This window comes from Mya arenaria, chromosome 2 (genome assembly GCF_026914265.1).
Source record: "Mya arenaria isolate MELC-2E11 chromosome 2, ASM2691426v1".
Lineage (NCBI taxonomy): Eukaryota > Metazoa > Mollusca > Bivalvia > Myida > Myidae > Mya > Mya arenaria.
This window is the reverse complement of record NC_069123.1, coordinates 34,950,793-34,971,870: the sequence shown is the minus strand read 5'-3', so window position 1 is coordinate 34,971,870 and position 21,078 is coordinate 34,950,793. Positions and strand designations below refer to the sequence as shown.

Below are 21,078 nucleotides of genomic sequence, written 5' to 3'. Positions count from 1 at the left end.
GTTAGTTAGTTAGTTAGTTAGTTAGTTAGTTAGTTAGTTAGTTAGTTAGTTAGTTAGTTAGTTAGTTAGTTAGTTAGTTAGTTAGTTAGTGCTTATTTATATGTACATGTTTCTTGAATTCTGCAATATTTGATGACTGTTCATGGACCACAATTGAGGCGCAATACGATAAAAACACATTACTAACTTTCACTTACAGCCATTTATTAATCAGAAGTCGATTGTTCTTTTCTTCTTCTTCAGCACAACAAAATCATTGGTACTCATTCACGAAGGTAAGCGATTTCTTTGCCATTCTTCTCCAGAGTGGAAAGTGAATATTTTCTATTATTTTTATGTGAGCTTTCATTTGATGTGAATTTGATGTGAATATTCAAAATATTATAATTATGATGCATTTGCGTTTACGCGAAATCGTGTAATTTAATGGCTTTTTTGACTTGTAAATATCATTTCATTCAGTTATTTTAATTTAACATTTCAGTCAAAAAAAACCCGTTGGTTTTGCTCACAGCAGAGAATATCAGAAGGATGTCGACCCAGTTTTCCTCGAACCGGAAGTAACGGAAGATTTTCTAACCATGTATGGTGACGAGCCGAGCATTCAACATATATTTCACCAGACGTACAACTCCAAAAGTATTCCGCAAGTGAACATTCCTCTGGTCGTGTCCTTTATACATCATAACAGGAACTGGACCTATTTTTTTCTGTACGGACTCATCTGCATGGAAGCTTATAAAAGAACGATTTAAAAAGTTATTGCACAGAGATAACTACACGAAGGGATTTTATCGCGCCGATGCTTTGCGGTATTTCGTACTTCTTGAGTTTTGCGGAATAAACGTCGATTTGGACTTTCAGGATTGCGACCCCTATACCGCGTCACATATAAATATTTGGCAATATTCCAAGAAGAATACTTTGAACACTTCCATTGTTTCTTTAAAAAATGCCACTGTTTGTTAACAACGCTATTATGATGTCGCCACAAAACGTCAGTTTTGGAAATGTTTGATCGATCGTGTAAGTTGGAGTAGAAACATAAAACAATCGCTAGAAGTCGCTGGTCAGGCTTAAAGTACACTGGCCTTTCTTTAACAAAAAGCGAGTACGTCAAAATGACGATTTGGGCAAATGGAGATAAAAATACCCAACAGCTTCCTACTTTTTACCAACGAAACACATGCAATGTCAGTCTAACCATGGAGTTTGAATTTACGTACCAAACACGTACTATTTAATAAATTCTCTTGCGACCAACCGTCCCATAGAAAATGCTCGTAGCTCTTGCTAAATTTTAGATCCTCTCAAACACGAACTACTTAATGAATTTCTTGCGGCCAACTGTCCCAAAGAAATGCTCGTAGCTCATGCTAAAATTTAGCTCCTCTCAAACACGTACTACTTAATGAATTCTATTGCGACCAACTGTCCCAAAGAAATGCTCGTAGCTCATGCTGAAATTTAGTTTCTCTCAATTAAAAAGGAACAATGCTATCGAAATGGACAACGTCGTCGCTGTATGCAAATGAATATAAGCATATCTCATATACATTCTTATTTAAACCTTGCATGTAATGAATATGCATGTCGCAATATCCGGTCACGAGTGGACCACTTCCGATTAACGTATACAGTACACCACTGCTTCTGATCTTACGATAAATCAAGAACCGTTTACGAGAATAATTCTGAAATATACGATATAGAACCAAATTTTCGTATATTCAAAATACGGATTTTCTTCAAAAACAGTTTCAGGGTGAGGAATCACGTGACTTCAAAGGGTTCTCACATGGGTCAACACGGGTCACAATTGAAAAACAAACAAAAAACAAAGAAGTGACGTTAACTTCTAAATAAAAAAACTCAACTGTTCCTTAACAAAGCATTAAATTACTACAACCTGCGTAACTTTGTTTGATTTGCAATTTAGTATTGAAACATGCATTGTTTATTTCTAATTCCGAAAACATTCATTTTGATAAACTGAAATAAATGAAAAGACATAAAAATGTAATATAACCCAATTTTCTTTAAAAAAAAGGTTACTTTAAAGAATACGTGCTAAACAAAAATAAAACATTTTACCCACAAGAACATTTCGAACTGTTTACCTACCGCGGTCATTTAGCACAAACTACTAACCTTCGATTCCGGTAGTCACGTAATAATTATAATAATATCAATTTTAAAAAATGCTAAAGCTCATGTTAGCTTAAAGGACATATGCTGCCATGTAGTAACTAATTCTAATATTATGCTATGGTTAGTTTTGGTGAGTTTTGTTGATCTATCCAATCATTGCCTGACTGATCTCATTTATAACCGAAACACTGACCTCATGGATAACCGAGATGTTGATTCAGATTGTATTCACCTGCAGCTGGGGTCCGTTTCTATAAAAGACGATTTTAGTCGAAAATAGAAATTACTTTAGTGGCATAGTTTCATCATTTTGTTAAATATTTGTATGAATTAAACTTAAGTCGAAGTTTTGGCCCAGTGTCAAAAGATCATGACACCTGAGGCATAGGAGCTTGATCATCCGAATTCGACAAGTTCAACCTCGGATTTGTTGAGGATTTGCCAAGGTATATTCAAATATATGGATCAGTCCATCGAGCTTAACAGTTCCAATGCAAATTGGGGTACGTATATTTTTATATTTTATTTACTAAGCCCTTTCGAAATAAAGAAGAAAAATGTTTTCAACTATCAGTGCTACAATTGCAACTACAATAACCTCGTTTAAAATCACGTTTGAAACGGAAAAACCGAACTACGAATCACCGTTAGTACTGAACTTTATTATATACCCACCATAAATCCATACGCAATACACATCGCAAAATACGGTAGTCCGTATTCCACTCCTTCCACTCTTATGACGTCACGTCATAACAAGTATCGTTGCGCGATGTTAAAATGACGTCATAAAACAAAAATGTGCGTCGTTTAAATGACATATATTTTGAAAACATGTCGCTTTTAAGTAATCTAACCAGTAATGTATATAATAAAAGGGTTATTAGTACTGCGTTTTGATCCGGAATGTCGTATTCGACTCTCGTGGATTTTGGCAGATTTTTCTTTCACTTAACTTGCGCCTCGTGAAATCCAAATCTGCAGAAATCCACTTGAGTCGAATACAACCTCCCGGATCAAAACGCAATACGAATAACCCTATTGTATCACTGTTTTTAAAAGGAAAACCTGGTATTGTTAAATCGTTTTGTTTTAATTATCTTACATTAACGGGATTTGACTATATATTTACGAGTGACACCAACTATTGAATCACACAGTACACAACGCCGACGCCAGAAATATGAATCATACAGCACGTGAAATACTAAATCTCTATGTAATATGCACACTTGAAAAGATGGTAAATATGAAAACGTTATTTCGGAAATACTGAATCACTGCGTACACACGAAATACTGTAACTTCTAATTAATTCTAACAGGCCACAGTCTTACTCACAAAGTCGTCTCTTTATTCCCATGACTCGTTCATAATATCATAGTGTCATTTGAGTCTGCCATATGATTAGCCAAGCCATTGACTGCCATGTGTAAATTGCAATTTATTACACTTTATCTCATGAATGACAATTAAGTATAAACATGTTTAAAATACTTAATGGCTGGCGGTGTATACCGAGCAGATATCTATTTGTCATGTTTTGTCAACTGATAACATATACATAGATAAACAAATGTACATCAGTTTCGATACTTGCTCGTTCTTTCACTCCTCAAAGAATTGTCTCCGGAAGTATTTTATCTACGACATAACGTCCTACATAAAAACGCACTCAAAATTACCACTTATGTCCATGTCGAGGTAATGTTGGTCATTGATCAGGTTGTAAATAAACAAACTTTCTTACGGTTTTGTATATACGAGTACAATCGTGGAGAAACTTTACCCGGACAACATTCTTTAGAGTGAGTATGAAGTTAATGTATGTTTGATCAATTTGGCCATTTTTAATGATTAAGATTTAACTTCATGTCTTCTAACTTGAATTGTTTTACAACGATTTTGAAGAGCGTTACTGGTTAGCGACCCCTTTTCGGCCGGAAATGGAGGTTTTTCCTATGTTACTTTTGTCACAAGATAGCTATAACGATAAAACTTTACACTCAGACAGGTTGGCTCTTCCGACAAAAACTGTGTTGTTTTTTTAAAAAAAAAAATAGCTAGGGATTCCGAATATCCCCACGTGCAAAGTACCCCAATAATTTCGCTAAAATAAGCACCCTACTGTACCAATTATTCGCCCACCCCATAAATTCGCTGTTCTTACGATGTTTTTCGTATATTTCCCTTTAACTATATCTTCAAACATTTTTAATGTATTTGACCAGTCTAGCGACCGTTTAAAACGACAATTGATCAATAAATATAATATGTTAACTAATACATACTGTTTATGTATGTTTAAAATGATACAACAACTACTTTGTAAGCCACCTCTGCAGAAAATTTAAAAAGCTACCGAGATTCCTTCTTAAAACATGACATTCATTGTGTATGTTTATTTATAGACTTCCGAAGAGTGACAACGCATGTCCGTACAAGAATGTAATGATTAATTCAAATTTGAGTTGCTTCCCTTAGACGAAAAATTCGGCGATTACTTCACCGTTTTCAGGTTTTACCATTTGCTTTTTCGAAAATTGAACGTAAAATACAGCAATTTATGGTATTTGTATAATTTAACACCGGTTTAATACTTTATAATGACAAATCAATAATGTCGTCTGATAGTGCAAGGTATAATGAAAATTAAAAAATCCTTACAGGGCCTCATGCAAATGAGCGCGCGCGCGATGACGTCATCCCCGCATGCACTTTACAAGGCAGAAGTGTATACAATGTTTATTTGGGTCGAATTCCACAAACAACTTACATTTGAACGCAAAAAAACAGCTGATATCTGTCAAAAATGATGTCGCAATGAAACGCCAGACTGATTTGTGTAAAATATTTCGTTTTGACTGGTTTTAACTGGGTGGGCGAAAAAGTGGTACGGGCGAATAATAGGTCGCTAACCAGTATAGTAAATTGTTCTAAGTCACACGATGTTGCGTGAGAATGTGGTATTGGGTTACGGAGAAAACCCGCTTGTCCGCCTTGATGACTATAAATCAAACACATATAAGCCCTGACCGGAAATCTAACTCGGGACGCATTTGTAAGACGCACGTGTGCGAACCACTGCGTTAGCAGCACTATGCACGTATTATATTGTGGAAAGAATTGTTATATGGACAAGTAAACGACATGCATATAAATTTGTTAAGCTCGGTTTCATTTTACAGAACACATTATGAGTTTTATTGGAGTTACTTGTTTTCTCCATACAAACATCTATGATTGAGAATATGAACAACGTTCTCGGTACCGCTTTATAACAGATTTAGTCGATCTTAATCGTACATTGATATAATTTCCTACGTTTGAGTAAAACGAATTAGAAGGATATTAATTTCCCTTGTTGTATTGAAAATATGTTTGTTGGATTTATATGACATGACGAATTACATGTATAATCATATGTATTCAATATACGTAGAGAAAAAGTGAAAAATTCAGAATTGATGAGTTTATTCAGTTCATATGTACTGTGTTACTAGTGAGAAAATGTTCTTTTGTTTTTAAAGGCATCGATAAATTTGTGCTAGAGAAAATATTTCCGCTATTTTCATATTTAGTGCTTCGAGTTTTACTTATAAAGAGTGTTTTTCGTTGACATATTATTAAAGAATATTTAGGTGACATATTTCTTTCTGTTTTGCGAGCTACACGTTGGAGAAAGATGCAAAACAATGAAGTCGGGGCTACAGGATTCCGCGGTTCAACCATGTGGGTGTAAACGCATGAGCTGGTCAAGCTGGTCATCTCGTTACAATTTTTATTGTTTTGATGTCATCGCCTGTTCACGTGCCAGGCTTCCGGTGTATTTCCCTCGACTGTTGGAGTTTTCTGTTATAATATCACCAAACAGCGTCACCCATAGTTGTGGCCATACAGGCAACATAAAAAGATAAGAATTATAAATGAAATTCAATCATCTCTGAATTGAAAGAGAAAGATTTTATGCAATGCTGTTAAATCTGCAAAGCATTACAAATAATGATAATTATGGCAGACGCATTGGATTTAAGTTAAATGGTGAGGCGTATGGAGCGTTATGGAGTGTGTCCGTGTGTATGTCAGTAAAATGTGTTCGATATAAAAGGAATTCATATACTTATTATTCAATATTCAGTTTGTAAATGGTGTGATACTACCGACATATTCAAGTATTGTTTCTAAAAGTGTATATACATTCATTTTCACAATATTTCAAATTCGATGGGAAAGGCATTTCTATGTTATACGCAAGGCTTATCAAAAGTAGTACCGTAAGTTTTTAAATAAAACTGGTCATGAAAGATTGCATGGGCTAATTTGATATGTTCAGATTTCATAAATTTTCGTAAAACAATGACATTGTTTACAAAAAGAGTTTTTGGATTTGAAAGATAGTGTTATATTTAATAGTATGGAGAACACATGTATGGTGAATGGGGTACTTTGTCTGGAGTGGCTGATTGTGATGATACAGCATTTTACAATAATAATAATAATAATAATAACAATAACAATAATAATAATAGTAATAATAATAATAATAATAATAATACTAATAATAATAATAATAATAATAATAATAATAATAATAATGTGAGTTTGTCTATTGTTGCTTTTCTTACCTAAGATTAAAGTTTAACAGCATCGTAGATTTAGTGGCAGCATCACCAAGACAATACAATTGTTATAAAGTTGTAATAAAAGGCGATATCGCTGATTCACGGCGAAACGCCAAAGATGAATACATTTATTTTTGACGCATTGTCAATGATGCAGGAATTGTGTACAGAACGAGTGAAAGAAGGCGGAATATATGACAAGCGCGAAAGTTGAAACTCTTAATGATTAAGTTTAGCACTTAATGATTGCTTATCTGCAGGTTTGTTCATTGAAAATAAAGGCGACATTCTAATAATAATTTACGGTGGCATCACCAGTTACGGTACTTGTTAATATGCAAACATTGTTATAAACTTATAAAAACCAGCATTGCTGATTCACGGAAGCATCGTCAGAGATGTTTTGTTATAATACACGGTGGCATCACCAGTAATAGTTTATATGTAGTTATAAAGTTTTTAACAAACGATATTGAAGAGTCATTACGGAATCGTCAAAAAGATGATTCATTTTATAACACGGTGGTAATACCAGATATAGTATATAATTGTAAATATTGTTTTAAGTGTATAAAATCAATATTTATGATTCATGGAGGAATCGAAAGAGCTTACTCGTTATAGTACACGGTGGTTTTACCAGTAATAGTTTTTATGTAAATATTGTCAAAATGTTATAAAAGCAACATTGATGATAACGGCAGAATGGCCGGATGTGAAACATAGGAAGTTATAATAAGCGGAATCGCCAGAGATGAATCATTTTAGTACACGGTGGAATCACCAGTACTAGTTAATATATAGATACTGTTATGAAGTTATTTAAAACGGCATCCACTGATTCATGGCGGGATCGTCAGAATTGAATGATTATAGTACACGGTGGTATCACCAGTACTAGTTTATATGTAAATATTGATGCTTTGTTGATTTATATGAATGTAATAATTCTCCAGGATATAGCTTTTAGCATCTTCAAAGTTTGTATGAAAAAAACAATCTGTATTTCTATGTAGCACGTAAGAACAGAAAGGGCATATTTGGGAATGCAGATCTTAAATTTAGAATGTTAGCTTTGTTAATTGATTTTAAGGGAGAGTATTCTGTAGATGAAAACTAATATGGATTGTTATAACCTCCCTTTGCATAAATGTACAAAAGCGGTTTCGCTGAGCTAAGGCGGTTTCGCCTTGAGAGACATTCATAGGCGGCTTTGCAAGAAATGAATGACTTGTGGTACACGGTGGCTTCACCAGTACAGTTATTATATGTTAAAACATGTTGTTATAGCATCAGTCATAAGCCATGATTGTTAACTGAATTAATTTATGTGAATAAGTTATAAATGATGGTTTTGCAGAAATATTTTCGTGTAAACGTCTATTTTTGCAGATGCATAAGGATGGCATTTTACCAGATGGTTTACCAGAAGGCTTGGCGGGCAAGGTGGATCTTCTCCCGGAACTGCTAAAGAAGTGGATGGCCAAAAGTATTATTCTCGCACGAAAGTTATTCATTCAGTTGGAAAAGTAGGAATCAATTTACGGTTTAGGGAGAAGGGATATTTTGCATAAGTTTTTACTATTAAAATATATTCATTTTCATAAGGTTGAAGTGCCTAAAGTGTTTTGCGACTTTCGCTCTTGCAACTGTATTGGTTTAAGTACAGTATTCATGAATGATATGTATTTGGTATAAATCTATATAGTAAACCCATAAGAGACAGTTCGATAATTAACATAGCTAGAACTCATTCCAGCTTGTGTCAATTTCAACTGTTGAAAAAGGATTTAATTGATTTGAAATGAAAGATGATTTTATCCGAAATGTATACTGACAATACATGTTATGCTGTATATCGATATCTTATACGGATATATGAGATGAAATTATTCGGACAATTGCTCCTGACATTGACGATATTAAAAGCAGTGAACAATGATTAAGATCTGCTGGAGAAACAAGTGTGTTCAATAATGTAGTTAAGGACAGAATGTCAAAAACATGGTGTTAATTTAGTGAATCTATTAAACAAAGACACGTGTAAATGTTTCTGTATTGTTTGAAATCGGCATTTAGTTTGTAAACGGAAGATTAAAATTCCATGTCAATTATGAGTATATTTGGAAAAGATCATCATATTAAGACTATTTGGTTATTTATATCCTCTTACCCGTTCTTTGAACGTCATCGGTTTCCCAAGCGTTCACTCACTGTGACTTCCAAAATAATACCTTTGAAAAGTATTGATTTTGTTGTTTTCTATAGGAGGTTATAGAATGGTATTCAGGGAAATATAATTTCCTACGTTTGAGTAAAACGAATTAGAAGGATATTAATTTCCCTTGTTTATAATGTAATAACCGCCAGGTGGCGATTGATAAGCACGAGGAATTCGTGCGAATATGAATGTAAAGGCATTCAGCTTTGGGGAACCGATCCGTTCACATCGATTCAATTGATTGTTAAATTTTACAAGAAATGTTTATTGTGAAAGGTTTTCAGTTACTATGCAATTTCATCATATGAATGATAAATATGTTTTTCATTTTTCTTCAAAGAACATAATCATGTAATGTACATTTGTATAACTTGATAAAGTACGTATATATGAATCATAAAATCATATGTTTTCTATACATCTTTGTTAAGGAGCTTATGGGTGATGAGGCCCGACATCTAGTGGTGCGAGACAAAACCTGTAAATCTGGATGACAAACGGGCAGAGGTTTCTGAGTTTTCCCCAGATGGAGGGTTTTATCTCAGTTTATCCTCGGCCAGTCGACCACGTCAGTAAGCTCCATTTTTGTCAAGCATGTTGTTAATAAGATATACTTTGTTCATGTTGCAAGTTCATGCTGTATGTGTTCATCGGTTTCCCAAGTGCTTCACTCACTGTGACTTCCAAAATAATAACATTGAAAAGTATTGATTGTGTTGTTTTCTATAGGAGGTTATATGTTATTCAGGGAATTCCCATTTCCGTCATGTTCGTATATATTTGTGTGAAATGAACATATGCAAGTATAACCAATGATCACAAAGTTAAAAAAATTGTTACGAAGACCAAACAGAACAGGGAAAGGAAAACCAGCAAAAACTTAAACAAAAACACATTTTATTTAAAATCGTTTTATAAAAGAAATTAAAAATATATTCAGTAAAAATAATGCTGATATTTAAAAACATATAAAACATAATGTCAAAAGTCCAAAAGCTCACACTATATCTTCACGGATCTTTGTACATAATGTCCACAGAGCTAAATACACATCAATTATTGAACACAGTGTTTAAAAACTATTTTAATCAAACAGGTTGAAATAAAATAATCACAAAACTATTTAATATTTTCCAAGTGTTTGTTTCTTTAAATGTTCTAGCACTGCTTCAAACCAACGACCTAAGATCAGAAAAGTTTGCGCTTATATAAGAAATGAAATTGTTAAAAAACAAACTACAAAAACTTCAAGAACTTTAACTTAAGTTCTTAATTAGAATCTGGTTTACTGTAAAATGTCTATACGTGGAATAAATTCTTAATAAAACTGATAAATACATTTATAAAATGTCATGGGAAAAAATAATTTAATTCAATAAATCTGCTTCCCATGACAAGGAACTAGATAACTAAACAATGAAGTGTTTAATTTAAAATACTTACACATATAGCAAAAAAACTAACATTGTTGTCATTTGTATCGTTAATACAGATTTAAGATACTTGAACTTAAGACTAAGATACAATGGGCAAGTTCAAAATAGTATTGAATCATAAATTATGAGAAAAAGGTGAAAGGAGTACAAGGACCTGTATACAACAACATGAAAAAAAACAGAATAACAACACAATCTTTAGTAAGATCTTCTGTGTTTGCATTTGGGTAACTATGCCAACATATCTAAATATACCTTTTATTTTATTGAGCTTTTAGTTCAAACTGAATTTAAAAAAAAGAACTATGATAAAGAAAATCGAACAATGCAAATGGCAAATGGCAAATATGTATAGTGAATTTTGAACAGTAAAGAATTTGTATTTTCTCAAATAATAAGTAAGACAACTGTATTTAAATGTTAAATAGGCTTAACGTGTAACTTCAAAGATTTATCGCAGGATCCGACTTGATCGAAGCATAATGCATAATAAACATTGCCACCAAGTTTGATCCTGAGACAGTATGCAGGACTGTCACCAAGTTGTATCATGATTGGCTAATCAATTCAAGTGTTGACTGCAAAAGCTTAAGTTGACGCTTCGGCCGACACCGCAACCGACGACAAAGGTTATACCTATAAAGTACCTTTTCATGAAATAACAAAGTAAATCAAAGGTTTATATAAAAGTAATAATGCCACTTTACTGTATACAGTTTGGTAAAGAATATTTCGATTTATAAAAATGGTATTATATAAGTTTATCAATTTTACATGACTTGAACACATGCGTTTTAATATAGATATAACATGTAACTAAAAAGGAATGTGTTGCATCATTTAAGTAAATATAGAAAAGGTATAAATGCATGAATCAAGATATTTAGCACGACTTCAGATTTTACTCTGCAATGCAGTTATCATAGAACTCTTATAACGATATTATGATATGTATGTAATGTGTTTATTGTTATGTGACCTTGTATGTGCTTCGTTCATTTTCAGTTTAGCATTTAAACAGTATATTGGATACACATTAAGCTATTGTAGTTTGTATGTTATAAAGGGGCTTAAATGTACAAAGGCGAAGAACTCGTCTATAATAAATAAAGAATTACAATCGAACTGAATGAATAGTGTGGCTAAGGAAAGACAAAATACTTATATACTGATATCTTTAAATTTTAAAACAAAACACAATCATCTAACACAGTTAATTAGTAAATTTAAGAAACAATTACCATTTTCTACTAATAATAATGCAAAAAAGAGGGAAGGCTACTCTGACTCTAATTTTTTTTCGAGAATAACATTTATTCGATAAATGTGAGCAATTTTGTGAAACAATATATCTGAACATGATAAGATACGAAACCAGTATACCAAAAATGTACATCAATATAGCTGCAATTACACCTGCTATTACTATGGATAAAAACTTGCAAATGTATTCTTGAACATTCAATTTAACACAGACAAAGATAATGATAATAAGAGGCGCCGATGTATAAGCAACCCGAGTTAGAAAATCAATGATCAACTCTGTCTTAGACGGGGTTTTATCTGTATTGGAAACGGTCTTGCTTGTCGAAGCGTTGTCCAATTCATCGCGTTTTGTTTCGTGCATTTCTGTATTGTCATGCGTTTTTTCACCGGTACCGAAAACTGTAAGATGCATCTGCCTATATTCGTTTCCGCCTGAAATGTTAAATATAGAAGTTATATAATTCTTAATGAAAATGTCAAAACTGGTAAAGCTAAAGACATAAACTGCATTGTCATAATAACATTAGGATTAGGCGCCCGTACGTGCCCGAACTTTGCAAAAAGTTTACGAAGTTTCACGGCGGTCGCGAGGGTACTGTGGCTCTTAAGCGATCTGCTTCGCACGCGTACGATTTCCAAAAATAGCATATGAGTATCTAACGATGTCCGTGGGAGACCCACAAGCCCCGTACAATGTGTAAAGGTAACAACAACGGCATTGGCGGTCCAGGGACGCCGTGCAACGTCCATAAGATTAGTATGCGGTACAAAGCTTATTCGAGGATTCATGATGTAGTCAAAACTACATGAAATCGCTACACGCGGACCCAGTCAAATATGTACCAAAAAACACAAAAATGCCGCAGATCCCACCAAAACAACATGTTTGAACTCGTGGAGAAAGTAGTATGGGGCCTGGTTGATATGTAACCGATATGTGACCGTACAATACGTTAAACTAATCCGTACATGGACTATTCTTTTGCAACTATACTTACTTGCCACGTCTTTCCTTACTTTATTTTAACTGTTTATTTCCGTTGCATAAATACATGTACCCGTGTTAGTATCTTAAGCTACAAGCCCTTTACCTTGCGTACCGAAAACGTACATGCTTGTATCTGGTTCCCGTGTAACAAATAGTATTTTACGCAATATAGTATACTGTTTATAGTGACATTATTATTCACTTTATGTATTGTGTCCTACCTCTTGCGTACCAAGTACTTCGAAAAAAAGCCTTTTGGTAATGCGAAACGAAAGAGGGATTTTTGACACTTTACAATAAAACAAGTATCATGATAAACGTATACTCTTGTATGCGCTGTACGTTTGAATGAAACCGAGAAAAAATGTTATTAATCTACATACCCGGCATCTAAAATGAGCGCAGAAATGCCTGCTACTTTTGCTGTAGTAGCAACGGATCCACCAAACTTATTCCAGCATTTACGTCCATTTTCATTGAAGGCAGTAATCTAATAACAAACCAATTTAAAAACACAATAACAAACGAATGTAATAGCACTTATCTTCTATGTTATGTGAATATGACGATTTATGGATACACCGCGTATGACTTTTACAAAATAAAGGTATCAATAAAGGATATATCACGTATCTAAAGATTGATTGTCTGGGTGACAATATTTCCAGAAAGTACTAAATACTTGTACTGTTCCGAAAATCAAATTAGTGCTATATTCATGTATAAATGTAATAACAGAGACGGCATCATAAAAATGCTATAGAAATGAAAATGAAACAATGGAAACCACAGGGGCAAGCCGGGTGGACTCAAATTTGACTTGTTTATAGACACACTGATCAAGACCAAGCAAACACCAAACAAGAGACAAACCGTTTCAAGACAACACACATAAACAACTATAAAACTGTCGTCATTGGTATAAATGGTTGCGTAACAGTCATGGTATATACTTATACACTAAGGGTTTAAACCGGTTGAGGAGTGCTTAACCTCACACGAATAAAATCAAAGACTTGAGCGTTATTAATTTTTACCATATTTTCAGACGTTCTCGTTCGCCTTTGCGAAGGAAGAAACAAGCGTAGCAGAATTGGCATATGCGATTTTTGGTACTTTTCCTCGTACTCCGATGTTGTTGACTGCAATTGTGTATATGCTATTGGCAAAGCCATTGCCTCGTCGACCAGCAGGGAACACATAGATACTCCCATTTCCATTTCGTCACTACGTAGAAAACAATGAGAGGCTTAATGGTACAATGGATAGTACAGTGACAAACCAGCTTGTTAAGTTAATAAAAGCCCAGTTAAGCTTTGCCATTTTGCACCAAATTTGAGGTACAAAATACACTGTATCAAATTGGCTACGAGGTTTTCAATATACTTACCTTTTTTTATACCTTTTTTAATTGCCGAAGCTGATCCTATATCTAACGGCCTGAAAGACCTGCCAAAGTCCCAGCTGTTGGAATATATGTCGATTTGGTCGTGTCTATACGCCAAGGCTTTCGACAGACTATCATCAAATACAACTGGTCTATCCCACATAAACTTCACCACCTTGCCAAGTTTTAAAGCTGCAAGGAAATATCACTACCTTTACACTGTTGAACTTCAAATAAACGCATTCATTATAATTAACAAAAAATGTAATATTTTTGGTTTGAGGATCACGACATTAATTTTGATAAATCGATACATACGGACAATTTTTGCACCCGGAGCAACACCAGCGCTGCAAAGACTGTTTCCTCTCACAACAGCAATAACAGAACCACAGCCGTTCCCATGACTGAAAAAAGGGTGTTGTAAAATGTTTCATATCATGAATATATAAAACTTTTCAACATTTTAACAAATTTGCATTAAATACAATTTCTTTACTTGGATTTTCCGAACGATTCAAAGTAGTTTGGGAAATGTTCTGGAGACACGTCGTTGTTATTGTTGACAATGTTTCACTGCAAAGACATCTCCTGAGCATCAAGAAAACAACGCCAAAATTTAAATTAGCATGTTAATACTTTTTTGACTACAGTGATCTCGTTCATAATGACATCAATGACATCGTTACCAAAATACGCTTTTCATTTCTAACAAGGATAAATCAAAAAGGTTAAACTTGACAATTAAAACGACAAGTTGTTTATGCGCGTTATAAAGTCAACAAAATAATGTCTTTGTTATGTTTCTATAGTAATTAGTCCCAGATCTGTTATAGATGCAAACAATATATGTATCTGTTTTCACATACTATGTTCGGGTAGAGCTCCGGATGATGAACATCCATTCCAATATCCGTGACAGCAATTAATTCGTCGTGTCCTGTCACAGAAGATCTCCATACCTCATCAACTCCTTCCTGTTGATCCCAATAGGGTGGACAGACCAGCAAACTCTTCAATCAAAAACAAAACATTGTTAATGCCTATAATAAACATCCAGATAAGTATGTTTTAATCACAAACTGTTAAGAATCAGAATGTTCGTGTTTTTTCCTATATTTGAATATGTGCCCGTATTCTTTTTCATGTTCAAAACATCATGTAAACGAAATCAACATCTGTGTGTGAGGTTAAATGTAAACCTACCTATGAAGTGCTTAGCATAATGAACGTAACCTCGCGCCTCTATGACTACGGTAGGCTATGATTAAGATACATAGATCTCCCGAACTACTTTTAAAAGATATAACCAGGAGTACTTTACTGACTGAGAACTATGCTACCGTACATACATGGGCTTCATCCACAGAGTGCTGCTTCGCGCTGTACTGAACCAATCTGAAGTAAAGCGCCGAACTTTTCCTCGTCAGATGTTTAGTCGCTATAGTATGTATTTCGTCATTTCCTACTAGTAACCTGAGACACTGCTCAATTTGTTTAATCTGCAGAAATAGACATGATGTATTAGCCCAAAAAATAATTTACATAAATATATGAATATATTACGAAAAGAGAATGTTAAGCAACAAACGAGATGAAAGAAATACGTTTTCTCGTGTTGTGCTGGATTAATAGATATAAACTGTTATATGTTATAAAATATTTGCAATTATTTTACATTGATAAGAGTCTTCCAAATGTTTGTTCGTTTAATATGGCTACTTCATGGCAAATGCAGTGTTTGGCAAAGGATTTTTTTTTATTTATTTGTATTGTTAGCTATAACTAGGGTACATACTATTGCGTGTTAACTGAAAAAAGAAACTAGCTTATTGCGGGGATCCCATCGTGGAAAATAAATATTGGTATTCCAACTTAAGATTTAACATACATTTATAATTAGAAGCAGAACAGCGCCGGGAGTCCAGCAGGGAAATTTAAATTGTTTTTTTTTTCAACATAAGAGATTAATCATATTCATAATATACTTACTTTTCATTTAATGTTATATTTGAGCTTATCCAGTTCCAAGTTAGTTGCTTTGAATATGTTACTACTTTCATTTTCGAAAATGTGCAAGTTATCAACGACCTATAAAGCAATGCAGAGAAAAGTTTACAGACTGCAAATGTACATTGCTATTCCGTATTGTTATGTTCTTAAACGATCTAAATACTTGTTTAATCAACACGTGTAAATGTATCAATTATACAGTTTAATAGTTGAACGAGATGAAATAAAATATTACCTTGCTATGGTAGATAAGAGAATGAGTTTTAAGCTCATCTTGAACAAGGCCCAGGTCGTCAGGACGCAAATGAACAAAACAAAACGGTTCGTTTAAAGAATCATTCCTAGCATGTGTATAATAACCATAACATACTCCTTAAACATATAATACAACAAACACGGTAATGTATCAGTCACATTATCCAGCGATGGGGTATACGATGGGCAACCGATGCGACCGGACACCCATAGTAATCGGACGGTGACTGAGGCCATCAGGCGAATCGGTGGGGGTCATCGGGAGAAAATAAGTTGTAGTTGAAATTCAGCGATGTCTGCAACGATGCCCCACATCGCTTCTCATCTGCAACTTATCATTAACACATCTTTCAAGGATCGGCCGATGTATGGCCGAGCATCGTCCAGTGTCCGTTGAATCTGAGGTCATCGGGGGGTGAGTGGTGAGCATCAGACATCGGCCGATCATCGGTCGATGTTTGACCAAACATTGTCCCATAACCGACCGATGTACGACCGATGTACGAACGATGTTCACCAATGTATGAGCGAAGTAATATACATCGCTCGATTACCGCTTATGAGCTTCCTCATAAGAGTTTCGTAATGCCCAAACAGGGCTTTTTTCAAGATCCAGTCTCGGACCCAACACCTTCTTTTTCGTCTTGGGGATCTTTGTCGCTCTCGTTCTGCTTCTTCTAACAACGCCGCCAAGATAACGTCATGTTGAAGCCGGGCTTGTGCGAGTTGTTGCTGCAGCATGGCCAATCTCAGATGTCTCGGTGCCAAAGCCATTGTGGTTGATTGACCATGCTAGGTAGGGTGGTCATTTTATACTAATTGTCCGAAAGAATCGCCATCGGCCACGGGAGTTCAAGTAACATCGGCCGACCATCACCCGGGCATCCTACAATGTCTGTAAGATGGCCGGCCAATAATCGTACGATGTCCGATTCACAGTCCGGTCACCGGCCGAGCATTGTATGATGATGGGTGAAGACTGTCCGATGTCCGGTCGATGTCCGGCCGGTAATCGGTGCCACGCTGGTCAAAAATGTTTCCCTCTGGAGTCACTCGCCGAACGATCATCGGCGGGGGTATGCACGGCCTCAGTACGATGGCTGTTGCTGTGACAGATGTGTTAAGGATTACTTGACTGATGGATGTTGGGGCAGCTATCACACCACCGATTACCACCGATTTCCATCGGTCTACGGCCACCGGTCGGGAAATCTGACTGAGGCATAATATGAAGAACTATCATATTAGTTTGCTTCACGTCCAAACGTTTAATAACCACGAATGTACGATATGTATTATCTCTAACCGACATGTGATATCGCCAAAACAGGTATGTAACTATGTTTAAACTAGCCTCAACTCGGTTGTAAATAATCCGCATTACATGAAAGGAAGTTAATTGTAGTATCTAACTTCCTTTCATAGTTTGGTGACATAAGGAATACAATTAGAGTGTATTTTATTTCGACTTAAATTGAACACGTTTGTTATCCGTACAAATGGAATAATAATAAAAATGACATTAGTGAACAAGAATTAGTAATTCTGTTTATTATGAACAAAAATACACATACAAGCTTTATAAGAAAATAGTTAAAAATGATGGTTAATCTTTAGTTATCCGTATAACATAATTATGCGTCCATCCATTTATTTATCATTTGTATTCATTGATATTGAATATGAAGTCCTCTCTGTTGATAATAAACATAGTAAACGGTCTTGTAAAATTCAACACGCATAACTTCAATCCTGTGTTTATTTTCCATTCCCAAGTGTGTAACTCAACGGGTGAGAATGTTATCGAAATTCGAAATCACATGTATATCCAGCAGTTCACATTTTATCATACATTGTTTTATTTATGATCGACACTAGTTAACTCCAAACTGTAACAAAATAATTATTGAAAACCTGAGTCAGTAAAAACTTTACAATGCACATCAAAATATTCTCGCTGTGTTGGTGAACTTGACCTTGACTTTTTAAATTGAAGGTCAACGCTTAAAGTGTCGAATCTGTGTATTTATTAATTATAGTATCTAATCCTCGTATACATCAGCATAATTATACATTCATTCCATGGTATGAATGTACAAATTTGCATCCATATTATCTGTCTAAACACAAAATGGAGAACTGAACATCAAATATACCTTTTGATATTAGGTGTCTACTTTTTAAACACAACGAGTTTTGTTAACGTTGACGTCGTGAGCGGCAGCTCAAGTTTGTCTAAAATTTGTTGATTAATTTCATCATCAAATCTTTCGTCTTTCCTGACATTTTCACTTAAATCTTCTATTTTACCATTTATCTTTGTGGTCAGGGTAAGAATATCAATATTTCTGTTGCTCTTGTCCAGCAATGTTTCCACAAAAGTCTCAATTAAAAATGAGCCTCTCAAATCACTTGGTTGCACGCCCTTTGTTTTCTCTTGGACAAATCCTGTATATTGCAGAAATCTTTCATTCTGTGTATTTGCCAGAAGTTGTGGAATAGTGCTAGTGATAATCAACATATCGGCGTCAGTTGGCACTTTCTTTGTCTTTTGCTCGGGTTCTTCTTTTTCGTCAATTGGTTTTGCCTTAGTCCTAACAGTAGTCGGTAAAAGACGGGTATCATCAGCTTGGAATACAAATATTTTTGGTTTTCCAGCCATATATGAAGACTTTTTGACACAGTTTTGGATTTCATCTATTGGCAAGGAACCATCCCAAAATCGAAATTTAAGGGATTGGTCGTCGGTTTCCTTCGAATGATCTATTTGCCCAAGGAAAAATAGCATAAAACAATCATACTCCTTCGCGATTGTCTCGGAAATATTCTTTAGCTTTTCATTTACTTCATCCTTTTTGTTGTTTATGAAAATGTCTGGCTCAAGTTCATAACCCAGTAATGTTTTGCAAAGTGTTCTTATTTTGTTGACATCAATATCTTCCTCGTCGTTATGTTCGATTGACACTTTTATATTCAGCTTTTCATTTGGTTTCTTATTTAAAAACACTGCAACGTAAACTTTTTTTGTTTTATACAACTTGTCCGCCATCATTGAGAAAAGTCTTCACAGAACAAAAAAATATCCGGCACATACAGCTGACATATTTATAAACCGTCTGAAGTTTATACTATCCTCGTTGGCTATAAACACGACACTAGGACGGCAAACATTTTCAAACAATAAAGTGTTTATCGGAGCATATAATTACAGAACTAAATGCTTGCATACCGCATTGATATAGCCTTTAAAGATTAACTTAATGGGTTCCCGACTAATTGTAAATATATAAACTTGTTATACGTCTTACACTATTGCATGATTTATCAATTTACTTCCGGTTAAAGAAGTTTGTTATATCGGCTAAAGGCAATAGTAATCACTCGACTCACTAGGACCGGGAATATAGGGAATATAGGTGTATGTTATGTGACTGAATAGAGAAGAAACGTCACTGGTAATTGAGCGCAAGAATTCGGCAAGACGTTAATCTCATTTAAAATATTCCTGGTCGCAACAAAGCGACTATGGCCAAAATGTTCTTTATAGGTTCTCAGAACAATTCAGTGTCATGTCAACTATAAGCCCAGTCACAGTAAATCTAAATTCTGCCGCATAACAGTTTATCTAGTGCAAAAATACCAAATGATGGATTTTCCAAAATAAACATCAAGCAGCATAACAATCTCCATTCTTAAACACACATTTTTTCTACACAAACCCTTCAAATGCCTAACCAGTCCTATCGAGACAAAGTCAAAGATATTTAACAAACCTCATATTATATACTTAATCCAGTCCAGGTTTCTATCATTTCAATTAGGACTACAATACAGCACATAATGGGCCAAACAAACGCATGGGTACTTTGAATTAAGCATCCTCAGTGTCAAATTTGCCACATTCATGTGCCACTATGAAGCCCTTTCCAGGCAAACCTAGTCAGTACCAATTAAATCACATCGTGAAAACCATAAACATTCAGCCCTTATTATACCCGATCTGTGCCAACGAGTTTGTAACCATAACCCCTTCAGAGACAAAGATAGGTATATGTATTTCATATTGAGCCGACGTAGTGCCAATCGTCACGAAAGTAAGCAACCATTAACCCATTTCTGAGCCAAACAAATACATGTGTAGCTTTTATTATTGCGAGGTAACACAGTTTGGCAACAAACCCATTTGCAGCTCTAATTAACATTTAAAGACTAAATCATTTGGCACCCATAAATCCCAATCAGTGCCAAACAAACCACAAAAAAAGCCTTTTCATTGCTACAATAACCCCATTTTGGCAACCATCAGCCTATTCAATTCCAAGTAAGCTCAATAACAGCTGTAGTTAAGCATTCTCACTGCCTAATAGATGTTCGCAATGATTAAGCCCATTCAGAGCTAAATATACCCATGTGCTACTCTTGTTAAGCCTACTCGGAGCCAAAAAGACTACAGTTTTGCAACTTATCAGCCTATTCAGAGCAAACAAATCCATGCGCAGCTCTTATTAAGCCTACCCAGTGCTAGACAGGCCATATTTTGGCAACCATACATGAGCCCAGTCAGAGCCAAGTAAAGCCATGTGGTTATCACAAAAGGCCGTTCAAAACCGTACACATTTTTGCAACTATTAAGCCCATTCAAAGCCAACCAAACCCGTGTACAACTCAAAAACAAACCCCCAGTAAACTTACATTTTACTGACCGTTCCTAGGCGCTACCTAACAATCGTTGATAAACA

At 34.9% G+C, this 21,078-nt stretch overlaps 2 protein-coding genes across 2 annotated transcripts; both read right to left on the bottom strand.

Moving 5' to 3' along the window:
• Nucleotides 1-14,127: 14,127 nt before the first annotated feature.
• LOC128214489 (uncharacterized) lies at nt 14,128-17,113 on the bottom strand. Its single transcript, XM_052920986.1, has 6 exons — nt 16,881-17,113; nt 16,320-16,323; nt 15,424-15,573; nt 14,941-15,084; nt 14,390-14,478; nt 14,128-14,263 (listed from the first exon to the last, which is right to left on the bottom strand). The coding sequence occupies exons 1-6, from the start codon at nt 17,111-17,113 to the stop codon at nt 14,224-14,226; spliced, it is 660 nt and encodes a 219-aa protein (XP_052776946.1). The 3' UTR covers nt 14,128-14,223.
• A 752-nt stretch (nt 17,114-17,865) lies between these two features.
• LOC128220419 (caspase-6-like) lies at nt 17,866-19,625 on the bottom strand. The gene has a single exon (XM_052928803.1). The coding sequence runs from the start codon at nt 19,389-19,391 to the stop codon at nt 18,513-18,515; it is 879 nt and encodes a 292-aa protein (XP_052784763.1). The 5' UTR covers nt 19,392-19,625; the 3' UTR covers nt 17,866-18,512.
• Between the last annotated feature and the right edge of the window lie 1,453 nt (nt 19,626-21,078).

Excerpts from the sequence above, each read along its gene's own strand:
- LOC128214489 (XM_052920986.1), bottom strand. The coding sequence starts at position 17,113 with ATGGCTTTGGCACCGAGACATCTGAGATTGGCCATGCTGCAGCAACAA. Across the intron at positions 15,085-15,423 it reads ACTCTGTGGATGAAGCCCAT|AGTTTGCTGGTCTGTCCACC; the intron begins GTATGTACGGTA and ends TTTTGATTGAAG. Across the intron at positions 14,264-14,389 it reads TCCGGGTGCAAAAATTGTCC|CTTTAAAACTTGGCAAGGTG; the intron begins GTATGTATCGAT and ends ATTTCCTTGCAG.
- LOC128220419 (XM_052928803.1), bottom strand. The coding sequence starts at position 19,391 with ATGATGGCGGACAAGTTGTATAAAACAAAAAAAGTTTACGTTGCAGTG.